A 21,746-nucleotide genomic window follows, 5' to 3' on the forward strand; every position below is an offset into this window, starting at 1 on the left:
TTGTGGATTATGTTCACTCCAAATGCGACAATTTTGCTTATTGACATACCCATTCAACCAAAAGTGAGCTTCATCGCTGAACAAAATTTTCTTCGATGCGTCGCGCGAACCGAACCATTATTTTCGTAATAAATTTGCACGATTTGCAAACGTTCTTCAGGTGTAAGTCTATTCATTATGAAATGGCAAACCAAACTGAGCATAAATCAAATGACAGCTGTCAAAAAGACCATCTACGAAAAAAGTAGTGCCAACTTGAAAACCTTACCTCTAAAAAAACACCCTTTATTTGTAGGGTTTTCCAATAACAGGTGTTACAGGCGAATGGATTTCGCTATCGGGAGATGATTAACGATTTTTTATGACCGGAATTGGATGGTATTGACCTGCACAACGTTTACTTTCAACAAGACGGCGCTACGTGCCACACAAGCAACGAAACCATTGATCTTTTACGGGAAAAGTTTCCGGACCGAAGAGGTGATCACAATTGGCCATCGAGATCTTGTCATTTAACACCTTGTGGGTTTATTCTTTGGGGCCACGTGAAAGACATTTTCAGGGTATACTACTGAAGAGACAGTCCTTGGCCATATATAATATAAGTTTGGGGAAAAAGAAGTCCATTATTTTTTATTTTTTATTTTGCGCAAATGATTTAAAACTGTTTTATGGTCGATCTTTAGTTCTTGGGCGATGCTACGACTACTAACATGCCGGTCAATTTCGATTATTTCTGTGATTTTATCGACATTTTCGAAGCCGGGCCTGCCTGTACGAGGTGCATCTTTAACATCAAAAATACCTGTATGGAATCAACGAAACCGAAATTGCACGTAATTAACTGTTAGAGTATCAGCACCAAAAACACCATTCACAATTTCAGCGGCCGGCCTAGCTTGCATTTTCGCATTCCCGCCTTTATCAAAGAAAAACTGTGAAACGTATGTCCTTGTTGACCCCCACTGTTAACGCCCTATAACTCACAACTTAATGGAGCAAACAAAAAACAGGCAAATATTTTTTTTAGTGCGAAATGGCACCTTGACAACGAGCATAAACCCTAAATTCTTTGATCGATATCTTAAGAGTTATCGTTCATTACAGCCATAGGCCGAGAAAATAGTGATCTGTGATCTGTCGATGAGCTTGTTTCTGGCATTTAATTATATCAGTCAACCGCAGTCACTATGAATAAAAATATCGAACAAAGAATTTGTCTTAAGTTTTGCGTATTGAATGGGATTTCGTGTGCCGAATCGTTGAAAATATTGCAGAAAGCCTATGGCGAATGTGCTTTATAAAAAATACGGGTCTACGAGTGATATAAGGCTTTTGCAGAGGGCCGAGAGGTCGTGGAAGATTTGCCCCGATCTGGTCGCCCATGAACGTCTTCAACGGATGAAAACAAAGTCGTCGACAAAGTCAAAGAAATGGTGCTGGAAAACCATCACTTAAGTTTGAGGGAGGTAGCTCGTGACCTTAGCGTGTCTCACGAATCAATTTGCAACATTTTACACCATCAATTGGGCATGAGACGCGTCTCTGCTCGACTCGTTGCAAGAGAGTTGAATTTCTTTAAATAAATTCATCGGTAGAAGGTGACGGAAGACATGCTTGAGCAAATGAATTTGGACACAACGTGTATCCAGCGCATTATAACAAGTGATGACACGTGAATGTATGAGTTTGACATGCAAACTAGTCAACAGGCGGCTGAATGGCGCTATCCACATGAGCCGAAACCCAAAAACCATGTCAAAAGTGAAAGTCATGCTACTCGTTTTCTTTGATTTTCTTTGGTGTTGTGCACTCGGAATTCGTACCAAATGGTTCTACAGTAAATAGAGATTATTATTTGGAAGTTATACGACGTTTGAGAGAGAAAGTGCCCAGGAAACGGCCCAATTTGTGGAAAGAAAACTCATGGATCTTGCACCATGATAACGCACCGCCTCACAAGGCTCATATGTGAACACTTTGCTGACCAAAAACTCGACAAATATCATCGAACAACCAGCGTATTCACCGGGTTTAGCCCCCTGTGACTTTTTCCTTTTCCCAAAACTTAATTGACCACTCCGCGTTCGCCGCTTTGAATCGATAGAGGCCATTAAGGAGAATTCGCTGAAGGAGCTGAAGAAGATCTCTTCAAACGCGTTTAAAAGGAGCTTTGATGACTGGACTAATCGTTGGCATATCTGTATTGCTTCGAATGGAGCTTATTTTGAGGGTGACAAAATAAATGTTGATGCTTAAACAAATATTTTGCGTTTTATTGAACGATTCCCGGTACTTTTTTGACAGAATGTATTTCTCTAGTTTACCCAGTTTATATATATATATATATATATAATTGGCGCGTACACTTCTGTTAGGTGTTTGGCCGAGCTCCTCCTCCTATTTGTGGTGTGCGTCTTGATGTTGTTCCACAAATGGAGGGACCTACAGTTCCAAGTCGACTCCGAACGGCTGATATTTTTATGAGGAGCTTTTTCATGGCAGAAATACACTCGGAGGTTTGCCATTGCCTGCCGAGGGGTGACCGCTATTAGAAAAATGTTTTTATTAAATTTGCTTTCACCGAGATTCGAACCAACGACCTCTCAGTGAATTCCGAATGGTGATCACGCACCAACCCATTCGGCTACGGCGGCCGCCAGTTTACCCAGTTTAAAAGTTAAAAAAAAATATATTTTAAAGAATTCATTAAATTCACACTAAATAAATACAAGGCAAAGCAAAAAAATGTAGGGCTAAAAATTTTGTGACTCACACAAATTACAAAAATGCGGTACTTTTGTGCGCTAATGTCTGTGTGCTGCGATAATAGACGTGTCAATTAGAATTTAAATATTAATATAACGTTAATCAATCTTCAGTAGTGGTTAAAAGGGAAATTTTTATGAATGTCGCTTATTTACACCGCGATATGTGAATTTCCTGCCACTAGAGTTTTGCTAGCAAACATCAAACTAAATGAGGCTAAATCAATAACATCATAATTTGACAAATTGAGACAGAAAACAAAAGTAACTAAATTAAGAAAAAGCAAAAACATTAAGCATTCAAAGTTTTATGGTTTACTATATACACCATTTTCGAGCTGTGCTCTGGTGACTCAAATGACGTTTGTCTACAACCGGAATATTTGATGGCCAAGCTTAGTGGACGGGGGCAATGGTCCTATCTTGTGTAGAGACTTGTTTCTGGTCTGTTAACCATCGCACGCTAATACCACATGACCCGCTTATTGACACAATAATGCTAATGTTCATAATAGGTAAAACATATTTGACACCATTATTTATTTATCTGTCTATCAGCCGAATTGTCAGCCGTCAAAGGACTTGTGAATTAAATACATACATGAAAATGTATGTCTCATTGGTAAGAAACGTTGTATATTCAGTTTGTAAATTAATTTCTGGCCTACTTGCAGACATATGTACACATTCATATATACGCGCATATTTACTTAGTGCTGGTTCATTGAGCTGCTTGATTGGTTTCCACTGTTGATTTACTAGTGAATAGCAGGCAGATAATAACCGGCGCACTCACAATATTGATTAATTGGATCAAATAGGTTAGATAAAATGGGTTCAACAGCATTAAATGAGGGAAACCGTAGTATTTAAGAGCAAATTTGTATTGCATTGCAGAGCTGCGGCCAGTAGCGTCGGCAGGATTTTGAGGAGATCTGTTAAGAAAAAAAAAAAACTCGATGTCAACGTTAGCGCATTTTTCGATGCGCTTTGGCAGTTAATGAGTTAGCTTTCGATTGGTGTCATTGAGCGTACAGGCTCAAGTTAAACGGAGTCTGGGAAAACAAAAAAAAAAACAATTGGCATCGTCAGATATGCCTCCAGTTGTCGGAGCAGTGTGCACTGTTCTCGGTGCCAGCGGACAACCGGGTGTCTTGGGTTAGCTTCGGTAGGAAGTATGACGATTTGATCCCAGATAGAGATCAATGGTTAAGTACAAAGAACCTATTAAGGGGATTTCAGCACACTTTCTACACCGACGGATGCAAAACCAGTGATGGTAGCGGATCTGGATGGTACTTAGGCGAAGACACTAAGTACTCCTACGCTACACGACAGATGACTTTGGTATTCTTAACGGAAGTCTATGACATCTTGAATGCAGCATACTGGCTAATTGAGAAAAAGTGCCCGGGTAGTAGTATTGGAATTTGTTGTGACAGTCAAGCTGAACTAAGAACCCTTGTTAACCCACGCTGCTCTTCGAAATTAGTCGACGAATGTAAGACAAAACTGAACAGTGTTGACAAACACAATAAAGTTAGCTTTATTTGGGTGTCTGGACATTGTGGTATTACAGGGAACGAGTTGGCTGATAACCTGCCTAATAAAGGCTCTACAAGTATGCCACTAGGCCCTGAATCCTTTCTAGGTGTCAATTCTGCATCGATTAAACAATGCATCCATTTTGTATCTATCCTGTCTCTCTATTCCTTCCATTGAAATCTATCCAGGTGTAGTACAATGGCCTTCCTGACTAAGTGCTTGGACTTGACCAACCTCGCACAAACTTAATCTAATCTAATCCAATAGTCATTGAGCAAGAAATATGTAAGCCTTAAAGCTCGCAAAGCGCTCTGTGAAATATTCAGGATTTTGAATAAATTTTCACGTTTTGTAAACGCAATGGAGGTGTTTGCCTTTATATGCATATAATTGGCGCATACACCCTTTTTGGGTGTTTGTTTTTTCTAGCTGGTAGAAATCGGGTGGAAATTCCATCGCAAAATAACCTAGTTCAAATAAATTTAGAACAAATTAGTTTTCAAACTATTTTAATGACTTCCAAATACCCTTATGGTGAATATGAATACGGAGCATTTGTCTCGGGCATGCAATCGATCTCGCACCCGGATCGGGAGGTTATTGCAGCTAATGGAAATTTTATTGAATGATTTTATAGATATATAATAAGGGGTTAGGCGTAGTCGGAATTTTCAAAAAACTGGATTTCTTCATTTTCTTAAAGTATAACATCTTAAAAATGTTGTGTAAAAATTTGAAGTGAATCCGACAAATACTTTTCGAGTTATTCAAAAATTAACAAAGGGCGCTTGGGCGTACCGAAGCGTTCGCAAAACTTTAAATGCATTTTTTTTTTTCAAAACTATATTTTTTGAACTGGTGATTACTGTAACTTAAAAACCGCTTGGTAGATTTCAATAAAATGTATACTGCTTTTGAAAAACATAAAAAACTCGTGCCTGATCGAAGGGCCGCCGTAGCAGAGAGAACGAAGGTTCGAATCTCAGCGAAACACCAAAATGAAGAAAAAGTTTTTTCTAGTAGACATGAAAAAGCTTCTTATAAAAAATATCTGCCGTTCGGAGTCAGCTTGAAACTGTGGGTCCCTCCATTTGTGGAACAATATTAAGAAGCACGCCACAAATAGGAGGAGGAGCACGGCCAAACACCCAAAAAGAGTGTACGCGTCAATTATATAATGTAGATCGAAGGATTTTTTTTTTTTCAAAAATTTAGATTTTTTTTAACAATTAATTGTCGGGTTTTTTCTCGAAATTCTGAAAAATATTTCCTGAGACCGCCATATTGTTAATTTCGAAAAAAACTTCGATCAGGCACAAGATTATCTATTAATAAAACTAATTTCTCTTACCCGATTGACTGAGATTTAGATGTGGAGCCCCCACACAAACAGCGATAACTTTTACAATTATTAATTTTTTTTTTTTGAAATTTTGCTAAAATCAAGTCAAAACGTGATGTATATATCGAGCCATAACCGCCGAAAAAATGTATCCCACAAACTCGAAATTTTACAGGGGAAGGTTTTTTTTAAATTAAATCAGTTTAAATAAAGCCATTATTTTAAAATTTATAATGTAAATATTTTTTTGTGTAATACATTTCATTTTAATAATTTTAAATATATATTTGCATCATAAGGGTTGTTTTTGTGGGATACATTTTTTTTGCTTTCCTTCTGGCAACCTATTATTAAAAAAGTGTGTGGGTTACACAAAAATTTATTTTAAGGATGTGACTTCCCGTTTGTTTTTATTTAATTTTTTTTACTTAGTCCTTCAAATTAAATTACATTTGATTTAAAAAAATAAATGTATACATTTCTTAGTATATTCGATAAAACAAAAATAAAGTAATGTACTTCATATATTTAAAGTTTCCTGTTAAGAAAGTAATGTTATTCATATTAAAATCTTGTAAACTTGAATAACGATAGATAAAAATATATAAAAAACGCTAAATACTATCTTCCTGGTCGGTTTCAGGTAGCAAATCTTTAACAGATCCATCCCATTTTAAATTCAAATACTCGTGTTGGAATTTTACGGGTAAAGTTTTTCTATCGCAAAGCGTTTTCAAATCCTTATATTTAGCAGAAGAAATGTTTAATATATCATCATATAATTGAGTAGGTCCCTCACAAACTATTTCCTAGTTTCGTCTGGATCGTGGAATTGAATCTAGATCACAATTTATGGTTTGAGATTCATCAAAGTAGCCATATTTAAGAGTAATATTTGGAATATTTTTTTCCAATGTAACAGAGCGTAATTTTGTAAATTGAATTTTCACTGAATTTGGAAGTAACGCCTGTGAAAATGTCTTCCAGTCTTTAAAACCACTGTTAGTTAATTCAATACAATTATATTTTCTTGGGTTAGTTCTTGCATTTGATATTATGGTGTACCACTCACTTGGAGCCCAAATAGTCCTATTCCGAATAAACGATTCAATTGTACTATGTATCGAATCAACAGGCATGATGGTGTGTCCAGGCAACAAGTATGTGATTTTTATATTAGTCACAAAATTAGAATTTTCAACAAAATAGGTTAATGTCGCAAGCATAGCTCTGTTTTTGTTCTGCCCTGCGCAGCTATCACAATAAAGATGAACTATCGATATGCTTGCTTCCTCAGATTTGTTGTGTGCAGTTGGCTTTTTTATATTTTCAAGGCAAGTTTTATACGAACTTCTATTTTTTATTACGGATATTAAAATCGTTTGTGAAATGTTCAACGTTTTCAATAAAAATTGTTGACAAACTTTAAAACTGCTATTATTGATATTGATAAAATAATTAAAGCTGCACTTTTTACTGTCACTTTCTCCATATGGCCTTTTAATATCGACTTGTTTAACACAAGAAGACAGCCAATCTTTCTGTCTAATTTTGTTGCCGATTCCCCAAAAATGTTCATTTATTCTTACTCTTTCATCTTCAGAAATTTTATCATGACACGAATTTGGACATTTTTTCTTTAGGCACGGGTTGGGCAAAACACTCGTATATTTTTTCTTAACTTTTTGCAGCCTTTTAGGTATTCTCTTTTGCTTTCTGTAGCCCCTTTTCCCAACACACGTTTCCTCCTCGACTTCTTTTAAACTTTCCAAACCATTTAAATCAACGAAAGATTCATCTGAATCGCTATACGGTACCAGGGAGAGCTGTAAAAATATCGAATAATTGAAAACAAAAACATATTTTGCAAAAAAAAACAAATTCATACCTTCCTATATACCTTTAATTAAAGTCTCAAAAAATTGGGTTTTTTTTATTTTTTTCCCTTGTGTTTCATTTATTTTAAAAGAGAATTTAATTGTATCCCACACAAGCGTTCAAAGAAAATGTAAACAAGTCACCATATGCATTTACATTAAAATTGTTTTTGTTATAAAATCATAACGGTTTAATCTACAGCCATGAAATTTTGACAGATGATGCAAATGATGTTGAACTATCGATTTCGACAACAAAACAAAAATCGATTATGGTGTGGGATACATTATTTTGGCGGTAATGGCTCGATATAATACTATGTTTTTATTTTTGTAAAATAAAGCAATTGAGCAGCAAAAAAAAAAAAAATTGAAAATCATCATGTTTTAGGCCTCTGACTACCCGACAACCCTAACCTCATAAGTTAATGCAGTGTAAAAAATTTGTGAAGTTTCATTAAATTTTGTTCAAAATAAAAGCTAATTAGTTTTACACTCAAGTTGCCCTCAAATACTGTGCACACCCTGTATCTTTGTTAGGATAAAAAGGTGGCATATGCAAATCAATTATTTCTCAAGTCGAGTTAGCTGGAATACGTAAATATGGAAAACGACATGACAAAACTCGTTGGAAAATCAAAATCATATTTAAATTAAAGAGTACATAAAAATTAAGCAAATTTAAACAAACAACCAAAAAAAAAAAACAACTGCTAAATATGTACTATGTTCATGAATAATATGCAATCTAAAAGCGCTAGAGAAATAAGCACTAGTTCAAATGAATTTAAATAGCATCTAAAACAACCCAATAATCAATGCAACATTCATGAAATGGAATGGAGTGGAGTGGGCGAACAATGCATAGACACCAATGCAAATGTATGAGGAGATGAGCAGAGTGGAGGTATGAAATGCGTTTGATTTGTTCTTTTTTTTTTTTGATCTTGAAATGAGTTCGTCAGATATCGGACTTATAATTACAACTGCGACATTTTTCGACTGATGTGATTAGATCGAAAATCTTTAGTTTTTCACACACTGACAGTACATACAGACTATAGAGACGAGTGATCGCTAAAAGGTTAGTGATAGTATTCTGAGCTAAATGTTTGTACGAGTACGAGTACGAGTTGTTTGGTGTAATGGGGTTGCTGCTATACATACATAGCACTTCTGACACGCAAATATACATACATATTTGGTTGATAGAGTGTATTTATATATTTTTTGTATATAAGGAAAATATAGAGTGCAGTAGAAATGGAAGAGACGGCACATGAACACTTTGTTGTTTGTTTTTTTTTTTGGTACTTTTGACGACACCTTTGATTTGAGTTGAGTTTGTTTTGTTGTTTTAATGCTTGTTGCTAGTTGCCTTGCATAACTAGGGTAAAATGTACTATGTACAAAATTGTTAGTGTTGCTAATTTATATTTGTGTTTGCATATGTTGAGTTTTTGAATAAATACGAACAAACAATATTCAACTAATGATGATATCGTTCAATTGACAATTTTCACAACGATATAACAAATTCAAATCAATTCAAGTTGGGATGCTGATTTTGTTTTTACAAATATCTTAATTGCAATGTGAACGAGCGAACGAACGAACGAACGAACGAGCGACGTAGTCGTAACTAAGTTGTTGCTTTCTAGCTTCACGTTTAATTTGTTTGCTTTGTGCTTTACCTGACAAAATAGAGCCTGGCGTTTGGGTGAATTGATTCGATTGGTTAGTTGGTTGGTTGTTTGGTTGGTTGATTGATTGGAAACAGAAACAACGTTGCATTAGAAGGATTTTAAATGAGTAAACGAATGAATACAACCAAAAGCGCGTTAGAATACAAGCGAGTTGTTGTAGCAGTAGTTGTTTTTTGTTTTTTTTAGAAGTTGGAGCAGAGGAGTAGAGGTACAAGAGTTGTCGAACGCATCAGACAATTGCGATGTTAGCGGAAACAGAGAGAGATAGAAAGTAGTAATGGTAAAAAGTGTTCAATTAAAAATCAAATTGTTTTACAATAAAAAATCGCTAAATTTGAAAGGAGTCAAATTATAATAGGGTTCGTTTTGAATAAACAAAAAAATTATATATACTCCAAATTGGACAACAAATGATGTATGCGCTTTGGGCTTGTTACAACTTAAATATGTATATATAGACTAGACTTAGATAAAGTATGCGATTGCGCAACCAACCTAATTGTAAAATTAGTAAAGAGCGCTAAAGAAAAATACTGTATGAACACACGAATGTGTGAAAAAATAATTCTGTAGCACTAAGGGTATTCACGAAACTGCATACAAACAAATGTATTTAATGCAGTGACCGTTTTCGTTATAACGGTATTTTGTACTGCTATTGAACGTTATCCATTCTGTTTATAAGTGAGTTGTTTTTTTTTTATTTCCAATTTTAAATCATAATCTGTTAAATTTAAACACTAAGTAATTATTTTTAAAATAGTATTGGATTTCTTTGTTCTCTAACCAATATTAGATAAACATTCAATTTTGCTTCAGATTAAATTCTGAGATCTGTGAGTGAGTTCTGTTGAAGTTAATCGTTTTAATCTCTGTTTGCCTATTTTCTCCGATTTTGGTAGTTTGCGCATTTGTCCAAATATATATTATAAATAAACAAGACTGAGCCAAAATAGAAACGACAGGAGCTTTGTTCTGATAACTTCGAGTTTATTTATTTAAAATAGTCTCCTCTGGCCTCGATACACTGTTTTGCGCGATTTAAAAGTTTTTCGAAAGATTATTTCAGGTCATTGACCGGAATGTCCTTCAGGATGTCGGTACAAGCTTTTTGGATGGCCACTACGGACACAAAACGTTTTACTTGCATGGCCAAATGCAATTTTCCGAATAGGTAGAAATCACAGGGAGCCGTATCAGACAAATCAGGTGAGTAATGGATTGTTAAAATGTGATTTCTAGACTAAAAATCCGTCACAAGAGTGGATCGATGAGACGGTTCATTACCATGCAATAAGCACCAGCTTCCTCCTTCGCGGTATTCAGGGTGAATTGGACGAATGCGATGCAACAAATGCTTCAAAGCTCCAAGATAGAAAACTGCATTGACGAATTAACGGTTTGGCCCGTCGGCACGAACTCCTAGTGGGCAATTCCGTTGCAATCGTAAAAACAAATGAGCATCGACTTGATTTTTGACTTCTCCAAACGCGTTTTGTTGGGCGGTGGCTCGCCTGGGGCCTTCCATTCGGCACATTGACGCTTAGTTTCAGGTTCGTAGTGGAAGCATCACGTTTCATCACCAGTTACAATGTTTTAAAGGAAGTTCTCGTCTTTTCTCGCCTCTTTAATGAGATCTTTCGAATGTTGAATTCTGAGCAATTTTTGGTCCTTAGTTTACTTGTGCGGAATGAAACGTGCACAGAACTTTCGTAAGTCCAAATGATCAGTTAAAATGCGATAAATCGATGTTTTGGAGATATTCAACTCCGATAGATTTAGAAACAATTTCGGTGATTACTGATTTTGGGGGCTCCGGTCCGTATGTTCATTGTTATTTATGTCCTCACAACAATCTCAGAAACGTGTAAACCACTCATGAACTCTGGCACGAGATAGACAATCATCGCCATAACCTTTTTTCATCAATTCAAATGTTTCGGTAAAGGTTTTACCGATTCTAAAACAAAATTTGATATTAGCTCTTTGTTCGAAACTCATTTTTGTACCGATGACAAAAACATACTGACACTTTAGGCACAATAACTTCGCTTCCACTGAACCGTATGTCACCAAGCTTTCACTGGAAGTCAGCTAGGGATGCAACTTCAAGCACACTAACTCATTAAAAACATGGTGCCATCAAAAACATTTGTATGACATCAGTTTTGTTTATTTTGGATTTCTTCTTGTATATAAAATCAGCCTCAAATGTCACGGCTCTCACTTCATGTTCGGGAAGTTATTTCCATCATTAAGCAAATCCATTAGGTGAACTTGAACCTTGAAAGGTTTCAAATTGTATCTTCAAATGTGTGGTGACCACTGCAGCCGCATGGTTTGTGCAAGACTACCATTGATACTGGCTTCGCTTTCCAATCTCTTGTTATATCCTTGTTCACTCGGCTCGGGAACATAGGGCCTTGAAAGACTCTTCCTTCCATCGTACACAGTTCTAGGCTGTTGTTTTTGCTCTTCCCCATGAGATGTCGCTGTCCATAGTGTACACAAAATAACAAATAATATACTTTTTTATTTTTTACGGTGCTTGATTGCCGAATAATGATTTTAGTTCATCCGTGCATTGTCGTCTCGTTTATGCAAGTCGAATAATAATCCCATGAAAATGCCCACTGTGAACACAACTAATACATACACATCATTTTTCTGGGCGCATTTATGGTAAAATATGTCAAACTGTCCAAAGGAAACGTCAGATGGCGTCTGACAACATTAGATGTACCCAAGGCCAGTAATATAATTTGCAACCCTTGTACCAGCCAATGAAAGTTTAATCGAAATAAGCATAGCTTTTTTTACTGGGTCCGAGTTGGATATACAATCCATAGTACGCGTACTTTATGGGGCCAAAAGATTCACAAGACGCGGCGCAACCGTCTTGATTGCTGCGGTTACTTTCCATTTATAGTTCCGCAAAAATTTTGCTGTATCTTGGCGAATACTTTTGAGGCATCATCTCTTGGTCGGTTTCAAATTCGAATCGTACCGATACTAATTATTCTAATTGTCGTGAGAATTATTTAGTTTCGTGAATACCCGTAAGAGCTTAGATACTAAGGATACTAAGTATTCAACTAAATTTGCTAACTTATAATTACGAAGGATATTTTATTTTTCGATGAATGACGTAAATGTTTTGATGTGCGATTTGATGCGCTTGATTTCATTTTATTCGAATTCTATTTTATTTATTTATTTATATATTATTTTTTTTTTGATTTGCATTAAGAACAAGAAAACAATTCATCAAATGCCTTAGCGAATTTTGAGAAAAGCTGCAGTAACTGGGAAGCGTGAACATCAAAAAATGATTTGCAAAAGCACGATAGCTAATAAAACGGCTATACGAATAATATTTGAAGCGAAAAAGTGAAACGTTTTTATCTCAGACAGAGTGTTGAGCGAATCTTAGGAGGTGATTTATTACTTTAAAACTGCTGGGATAGAAGAGCGGACGGGTGGGGTAGTTGAATAACAAAAAGGTGCTGGAACTAGCATTTAAATTTTTTGTCAGCCACTAATTGCACTCAAATGATTTACAGCTCAAGTAATGAGGACTAAATGGAAGTAGAAAATAAACTGATATGAAATTGTAGCGAATGCTAGTTAGAATGAAGTCGTAACTGTAGTGATGCTGTCTGGCCTCAGTCATATTATTAAAATAAAAAAAGGTTTTGAAAGGCTGGGGGTAAGTTTTTACTAGAAGCATATCAAAGTTTGATTGGGGTGTCAATGATTTTTCCGGCACTTCGACTTGAACATGACCCTTTTTATAAGTTGGCTAGCAAGAAAAAAATTTCGGTTTAAACAAAATGTTAATATCAGTTTGGTTTCGATGGCCCGCGCGATGGCCCGAAGATCTTCAAACGCAATCAAATCGACGCTTTTGTCAGGTGAATCAACGCAGGTGATGTTAAACCATAATCGATAGGATGGTCGCCTACGCGAATAGAGCCAGGAAAAACTATAATGAGAACTGAATTGCATCAAAACAAGAACATAAGTTGTTGTAGCAACATTTTAAGTCCAGTCTAGACCGGCGACCAATTAAACGGGCTCAACCAAAGAGAGAGGGTTGTTAAATGAATTGCTCACTTAGGTAGGTAGGGGAAATGGTTGAAGTACCACTCTGGCACACCCCAAGTAGCACTAAAGCGCCGTTCTGATACGATTTTGAGACCTACAAAAAGCAAAATTCTATATCCAATCAGAGCTGTTGATGTAATGAAGAAGATTGATGGGATTTAGGTGGGCGCACTGCCCCAGGCGGTCGAAGAAAGGAGCACCCTTAGGAGTGACCTTAATCGTCTAGCTGCCAAACGCGGACATTTACAAAGAGAGTTTTTTTTTCGCCGGGACAGACTAGCAAGTACAGCACTCAGACACAATTAAGTCCAATGTACTGCACTCGGGTTCCCTTCGACCTCCGAAGAAATCTGAGCAGATCTTGTGGTGCCAAGGAGCTAAGGTGGTCGCTTCTTAACACAACAGTACCAAACACCTCAAGCCGATTCGAGCGAAGGTTGGGCAGACGCACAGAAAGTGGTCCGCCGTCTCATCCTTCTCTTCACATGCTGAGCAGAGTGCGTTGTTTGAGACCTTTTCTATGTGCTTCGCTGATAGAAAGTGGCCCGTCCTCAGTCCAACCAGCCGCCTACAGTCTCCTCTGCTTAGTGACAGGAGGAACTGCGACAGTCGGTCGGGCATGTCAATTAACATCAATTTTGTCTATCTGCAGTTTCTTTCAGCCTGCTAAGCTCGCTTATGGGTTAGAGTAACCCGTTTGCTAACCGTGGCTTTGATGGCTACAGAAGGGAGTGGCAGAACGGGCTCCGAGCCAAAGAAGTTGGCTTGAAAGTACTTAACAGTCTACTTCTCTGAATGGTCATCAGAGCTTAAATGACAACCTTAGCTTTGTGTGAGCTATGTGAGCGTGTGAGCCTATCGTCCAATGATCGGTAAGCTACGAGTTTGGAAAGTGAGTGGCGGGGAGTCTACAGGACTTTCTGAGACCGACCTCCATTTATTGTACTGTGGCCAAAGGGTTTTCGAAAACCACATGAAGGAATGGAGCTCCGCCTCTCTGAGAAATAAATTTTGCAATTAAATTTTAACAACAATTACGGGGCTGCCGATGACCGGGTAGGTGGTTTCTGAGACCAATTCAGCTTAAGTTTTAAAATAGCCTTGAATTATTATTTATATGTGTGTGTTCTAGGAGTCAACCCAGGCAAAACACCACTCATATTGTTCACTAGGAAACACAGAATCCCTCAGCTTGAAAGTCTAACATCTTAGAAAGAGTTAGGAAAGCGAACCTAACTTGTTATGCCTGTAAGAGAGCTTTAGGTAAGACCTGGGGAATTAAACCTAAGGTTGCTCATTGGCTTTACACTGCTGTCGTCAGACCCATTCTTCTACATGGAAATGTTGTCTGGTGGTGTGCTATGCAGAAAAAAACCGATTCTAATTTATTGAATAAGGTGCAGAGATGAGCGGAATTAGCAATATGTATCGCCATGAAAACCACGCCATCCATGGCTTTGGACATCATGCTACATCTGCCACCCCTAGATCTCTTCTGCAAATACTCAGCGGCCTGCGCCGCTTTAAGGCTCAAAGCGAGCTCACAGTGGAAGACTGTCACACATGGACATTCAACCATCTTAGAGCCCTACACGGATATATCCAGCGATTGTGATTATCACCCTCCCATTCTCTGCTTCGAAAGGAATTGTTTAATGCAAATCCCTTCTAGACTGGAATGGCTTGAAGAAGATCCATCACTCAACAAACCCGTTAAGATATACAGGGACGGATCTAAAATAAACACCGGTGTAGGATCAGGGTTATATTGCGAAGAGCTTTCTATCAGTGAATCCTTTAAACTACCGGATCACTATAGTGTTTTTCAAGCGGAAATACACGCTATTCCTGAAGCCTTAAAATGGTTCGAGATAAATAGAATATCATCAACGGATATCTGCATTCTATTAGACAGCCAAGCTGCCCTACCGCCCCTGGATGCATTCCAAATAACATCGAGGAGTGTCTTACGTCGTCGCCAATCTCTTAATGAGATGGCCAAACAATATCGGATTATCTTATGTAGGGTTCCGGGCCACGGAGATATGGCAGGCAACTGTACGGCTGACCAACTTGCAAGAGAAGGTACCTATGTAAATGCCAAACATAAGTAATTTTATGCAGGTACCTCTCGCAACTTGTAAGCTTCTCATTAAAGACGCACTAAACAGTTCGGCAAATCAAATGGATTAACGTCAATACCTGTGTAATTGCTAGGCAAACGTGGCCAAGGCTAAATCTACGTCTGTCCAAGATTATTATAAAATTGAGTAGACTTCAAATTAGGACCTGAGGGCCCTCACAGGGCATTGTCTCATAGGAAATCATGCAAGGAGATTAGGTGTTTACACGCATGACTTCTGCCGTAGCTGCAGGAATGAGGAGGAGTTGGAAACAATTCAACACCTTTTTTGCACATGCCCGGCTCTAGCCAGAAGCAGGAACCGATATTTAAGTTCTTCCTACGTCTGAATGAATATGGGTAATGTATACACTTTTGGTATCAACAACCTTTTACGCTTTGTCCAAAGCTCAGGATGATTTGGTTCAATCTGGAAGAGAAAATGTAGCCCAGCCCAGCCCCTGCGGCTCACAACGGATCCATTTCGTGATTTAAGTGGCATTGCTGTCTCTATGTGCGATGCGGCTGCCAAACCTAAGCCTAACCTAACTAAATAAATGGGATTTTTTTGTTTGTAACAATGAGCTTCAACGAGTTGCTTCACAAATATAGCAAACGAAAAGACTTTACTACAAAATTCATACATTAAATGTCAGCTGAAAACCGGCCCGTCGCAATTGTGTTTAACCGCCCGAATTTGTCGTCACATTGCATCAGCTGATCAGGACGCATCAAGCCGTTACCCGCTGCAATTCTCTTCCGGGCCTCACACAACAAACTCGAAATTACTTTCTTGCCACTTATAGGACATATCTCTGCCTACTCATGTCGATAAGCCATAAAATCATGCGAATCTTCCACAAAGATCAGCGTGGCACAAGAAAATGCACGCCCCAAACGAGGGTGAAAAGTTCGAGTATAGATATTTAAAGGGTTCACATGTCATTAAGAGACTAGAGGGTAACTAAAAATATTCTTAAAATACTCCTCAGGCCATCCAGGCCTCACAGCGCTGTTGTTTTTTGTGTTGCTTACAGTTGCTACATGTCAACAAATATATAATAACTTACAAACGGTAGAGCGGAAACTATTGGCACATACTGTCTATCATCTATACTGTCGCTAATTTATTATAAATCACATACAGAAGAGTAAGGAAATGCAGAAATTTTAACTAAATACTTTTAACGCCAGTTACACGGATTGTATGAATGGTTCTATGTCGCTGCTGAAACAGCCTCGAACATCTAAAAGTTAACGCTTTCTACAGTGTGAGTGAAAAAGCAGTTTGATATTAATGAGTTTACCAATTGGCACCTAATTATGACAGGAGAAAATAAAAATAAAAATTTGCCAGCAATTTATGTAAAACGCAGAATAAATTTTGCGCACAAGCAAAATTTTAAGCTACAATCCTTACTTAATAAAGGTGAATACAAGAAACATGATAAATTCCTAGAAAATACGTAGGTGGAATATTTTATAGAGTTTATGTTAAATAGTTTGTAAATCAAATAAGTGGTTTAAGTGGTGGTCTTGCGCTGTTTGCAAAAAGTTGTAAAATAAACCAAGAAAACCAAATCGAGTTCAGAAATTTCGCAAAAAAAAAAAATTCACGGTTAAATAATAGAAAATAGGCTTGTGCTTGAGCGCACATGAAGCCATTCTTACCAATGCCAAATGGTTTGCACGGTGGGTCATCGTTGCTCGATTTGCCGCCAAAGCTATGCCGATTGCGTGTGCCAAAGTCGCGTATTGCTTGATGTGCTGTAGACGTTGGATGGATGGATATGGAAAGCAGTAGAATAAATGCATTAATATATTATAAAAAAATTTTAATAACTGTTTAATATATTTTAAATTTTTTTTATAAATTTTAGTACAGTAGAAACTCGATTATTCCACGTAATGAAAGCAGGACTCGATGCAAGTTTCGAGGTTGTCGCAAGTACTAAGGTTTTCTTGCCATACAAATTAAAATGGTTTTTTTTACTGATAGCAACCCAAGTTTATTTGTTTTTATTCTATTACTTAAATACTTCGTTTTTTTTAGGAACCAGTATTAGCACGGAGACACGTGGGTATCGCGGGTAACGAGATCTCTGTAATCTTTTAGCTAGGATGGGCTTTGAGGCCAACTTCTTTGCCCCGGAGCCCGTTCTGCCACTCCCTTCTGTAGCCATCAAAGCCACGGTTAGCAAACGGATTACTTCAACCCATAAGCGAGCTTGGCAGGTTGAGAGAGGCTGCAGATGGACACAATTGATGTTACCTGTCATGTTCGACCGACTGTCGCAGAACTGATAACAGGCCACTTTCTGTGGGCAAAGCATATGGAAAGGTAGGCATTTCAGACAGTGTACTCTGCCCAGCTTGTGTGCGTCTGCCCTGCCTTCGCTCGAATCAGGCCTGAGGTCGTGGGCACTGGTGTGGATAGAAGCGATTCCCTTGGCTCCTTGGCATCACAAGATCTACTCAGATTTCTTCGGAGGTCTTTGATTAAAACAGGATTCTTTGTTTTGACAAATAATGAACATGCCTCTGGAACCAATGTTCTGTGGAACCATTCTTGAAATAAAGCTAAGATCATCCACACACTTTTATTTTCTTTTTTTTTTAATGAACGCGAATTCGCCGATTTCCCAATAAAAATTATTTTTACTTTATGATTTCCAGCAGCCTTTGTACAAGCCTCTGCTTACTGATCTTATGCCCCGGAGCCGAGGTTTCTTTTAAGCGCACAAGAGTTTTAACGGCTAAGAGCTTTCACAATAAGAAGGCATTGTATATCTGCTCTTTGGTCCAACTTAAAGTAATACTTGTTTTGTTAAATTTGCCCAAAAATGGGTTGATGAAAAGAGCAAAAGAGAAAACCAAAACAATTGTGTTGCAAGTATTGAAGCAAACATTTTCTAGGATCTTAAGTACTACGTACGCAACGAAACAAAAAATTGTGTCGCAAGCATCGAGTTTCTGCTGTATTTCATTTATATATAGTGCAAAGTCGTTTAGCTGCAAGTTTACCTGGAAATTTGCCGTTTAGCGTTTGATTGTTGAGATCAGCGAATGATTCAGAGCGTCCAACATTTAGCAGCGATTCCATAGAGGCATCGAAACGCATAAGCTAAGGTGGTAATACAAAAAGAAATGGTTTAAAAATATGCACACCAATTCTGATAATATATTTATTTTCTAGTGACTAATAGATATATATACATACATACATAGTAAAAAGTACTTGATTCTATATGTACATTAATAAAAGTAAAGTAGAAGGGAATCCAAAAAGTTGTGTAACCAAAGTTAAACATAGAAAAAAGTATGAAACAAACACATACATACATATAAAACACACACATTTAAAAGTGGCACATAAAAAGTGGATTGGAAAGTGACCTTTGGCGTTGACGTGGAACACTGACGCTGTGTGGGCTGAGCGACATTTATTAGCTGATTGATTTTATTTTTTTAATTTGAGTGCTTTAACCTTTATTTTTGATAAGAGTACAGGACTCAAGTAATTGTAATCGATTACTACAACAACATTGCTGTGATTTTAGGGAAGCGCGAATAAAATAAAATTAAAGCTGCATTTGATTTTTTTTGCACATAAAAATTGCAACATTTCATTTCATTGTGTATTGGATGACTTAGTTATTGTATTTTACTTTTTCAAATAAAAAAAACAACCTCAGTCAGTCATATAACCAACTCAGTGAGACTACAAGGTGGGAGTGTTGAATGTTCTTCCTATGTACAGACTTGAGTAGAGCATTTGATACGATGGATCCTAAGATGATAGCAGCCACTGCGTGCCATTTTGACGGCTGACTGTGCTCGTTATTGTTGACGTAGTTCGGTCCACTGTCCAGGTGGGCAGTGCGATAGCGCAGAATGGCGGTGCAGATGCTGACGTAAAGTTCCGGCGTACTTACAGCGACTCATTGGCGACTATTTCAACAATAGGCTGCTGTTCTACAACGCGGAGGCTGACATTAGACAATATAATGTGACTGGTGGTGTGGTATGTGGTCCAACGCTATGGAACGCAAAGAGAAAGCGTACGACGGTGTTCTTAAAATGGCCCTTCCCGCTGTAGCAACACTTGTTGGGTACGCTGATGATATCGCGCTGATGGTTGTAGATAAAAAGCGCAGCCAGTACACAGTGCGCTTCCCAGACTTATGCCAAATATATGTAGGAGGACCTCGGAAAGAGAAACAACTGCTGCGTTCAATTATCAAGACATCCGTGATTACAAACGCAGCGCCGATCTGGGCGAATTCGAAAAAAACATCGGGTATGAAAGAAATAAAAACCACACATAGACGAAGCGCGCTTAGAGTTGCGAGCGCTTACCGCATAGTTTCAGACGATGCCATACCAGTCATATTGAGGAAAATCCGTATAGATCTCTCGGTCAAAGAACTGCAGTAGAGGCTGTATAATTTAGCGCGAGAAATACCGCTCGGCGTTATTAAAGAAGAAGAGAGGCAGCCAACCATCAGAGAGGGGCAGCAACGCTGGAACCTTTCCAAAACAAGGGTGCGGAAGCATTAATTGGATTCTTGGTGAATCACCACTTCGACAAACCAGCCAACTTATGGACAGAGAAGAGCACATTTGTTGCCTCCACCTCCTCTTAGATATCAAAAGTTCATCTATAATAAAGTCTAGTATAGTAAAAATACTTCCTGTATTGGCATTTCGGAAAAAAATAGTGATCATGTAGCGATGTAAAAAAGTGCAATATTCATGTGGAAAACAATGAATGAAAAATGTAGAAAATAATTGAACCGTACCAGGTGTAGTAGGTGCATATGCAAATAGGTGTGTGTGCATATTTAGGTGTGTGTGCACATTCTTCAACTTTATGCAACATGAAGGTTTCATTGTATGGAAATTGTAGTAAATATTCTGTACATTAAACTGCATTTAGTGCTGCCGTAACCATAACGCCATAGCCGTAACCATAACCATAGCCGCAACATTACAGCAACACGTCGATTAGTCACGCCATAACCAGAAACAGCTGATATTTAGTTATTGGGTTGGGGAATAAGTTTATAGCGTTTTTATATTTTTTTATTTATTTTACAACGATTTGTTTGCTGTTTGGCAAAGGGTAAGTATTCATTCGATAAAACTCTTTTTGCTCTACAAAACTCTGTTAATGGTATTTTTGAGTTATTTAATTTTTTATTAGTCTTGACGCTTAGAAATGGAGTACCCACGAGGAAAAAATCAACATTTTCAACACCTGCTCTTCTTTGCTTTTCATCGAGGTCAAAAAGCTACCGCAGCAGTTCAAAAATGAGGACTTTGATGTCGATGACACGTTCCGGAAGGCGAAAGACCTTCTGAATTCGATGAGGAACGTCTCAAACCACTTTTGAAAGACAACGACCGCCAAACAAGTCGTCATCGGTGGAAAAAATGAACTGCAATCATAGAGCGATTCTCAATCACCTTCATTCAATGGGATTTACCGAAAAGTTGGGAGCGTGAGTGCTCACGAGCTCAACGAAAACCCCGATGAAAGTCGCCTTCAAAATGCTTCTCAGCATCTCGCCCGCCATCGAGCAATACGCGGTTATAAACAGCGTACCGAATCGTCACGGGAGATAAGAAATGGTGTCTCAATCACATCAATAGGAAGCAAAGAAAGGAGTGGGTGGCATCGGCAGATACGCCAAAGTCGAGAGTCAAGCCGGATTTTCATTCAAAGAAGATCATGATATGGGTTTGGTGGGACTGGGAGGGTGTGGTACACTGGTAAATGCTCGAAAAGAATGCCACGGTCAACAAGGAGCTCTACATTGCCCAGCTACACCGCGTGAACGAGGCTATTCGGCTATTCGACTGAAAATACCTGATCGACATGGTCAAACCATACTCATTCACGACAACGCCAGGCCCCATGTTGCACAAGTCGTCAAAGCCACACTCCAAGAGCTCGAATGTGAGGTGCTTCAACATCCGCCGTATTTTCTGGGCATTGCATCGACCGATTACCATCTTTTCCGCTCCCTGTCAAACCATATGAAGGGCGTTACCCTCGATAACAAAGAGGTCCGCACGTTTAAAAACTGACTCAACAACTTTTTTGACTTCAGAACAAACGATTTTTGACGAAACGCCATCAACAAATTGGTCGCGAGGTGGGAAGAGGTTGTAAGCAGCAACAGCGAATATATAATTGATTAATTTATTGTTATAATTGATGTTTTTTTGTTTAAATAAAAGCCTTTGGTAAAACGCTACGAACTTATTCCCCAA

At 38.0% G+C, this 21,746-nt stretch overlaps 1 protein-coding gene across 2 annotated transcripts in view; it reads right to left on the reverse strand.

Annotated features, from left to right (window-relative positions):
* Positions 1-21,746, reverse strand: part of LOC129243692 (kinesin-like protein KIF13A) — a 114,528-nt gene that overhangs the window by 12,155 nt on the left and 80,627 nt on the right. For both annotated transcript variants that reach the window (XM_054880898.1, XM_054880897.1), the window contains 2 exons: positions 18,492-18,591; positions 17,139-17,234 (listed from right to left, as the gene is read on the reverse strand). In XM_054880898.1, the coding sequence (XP_054736873.1) occupies positions 17,139-17,234; positions 18,492-18,591 (196 nt within the window). The remainder of the gene's footprint in view (positions 1-17,138; positions 17,235-18,491; positions 18,592-21,746) is intronic.

The sequence above is a fragment of the Anastrepha obliqua genome, chromosome 4 (genome assembly GCF_027943255.1).
Source record: "Anastrepha obliqua isolate idAnaObli1 chromosome 4, idAnaObli1_1.0, whole genome shotgun sequence".
Lineage (NCBI taxonomy): Eukaryota > Metazoa > Arthropoda > Insecta > Diptera > Tephritidae > Anastrepha > Anastrepha obliqua.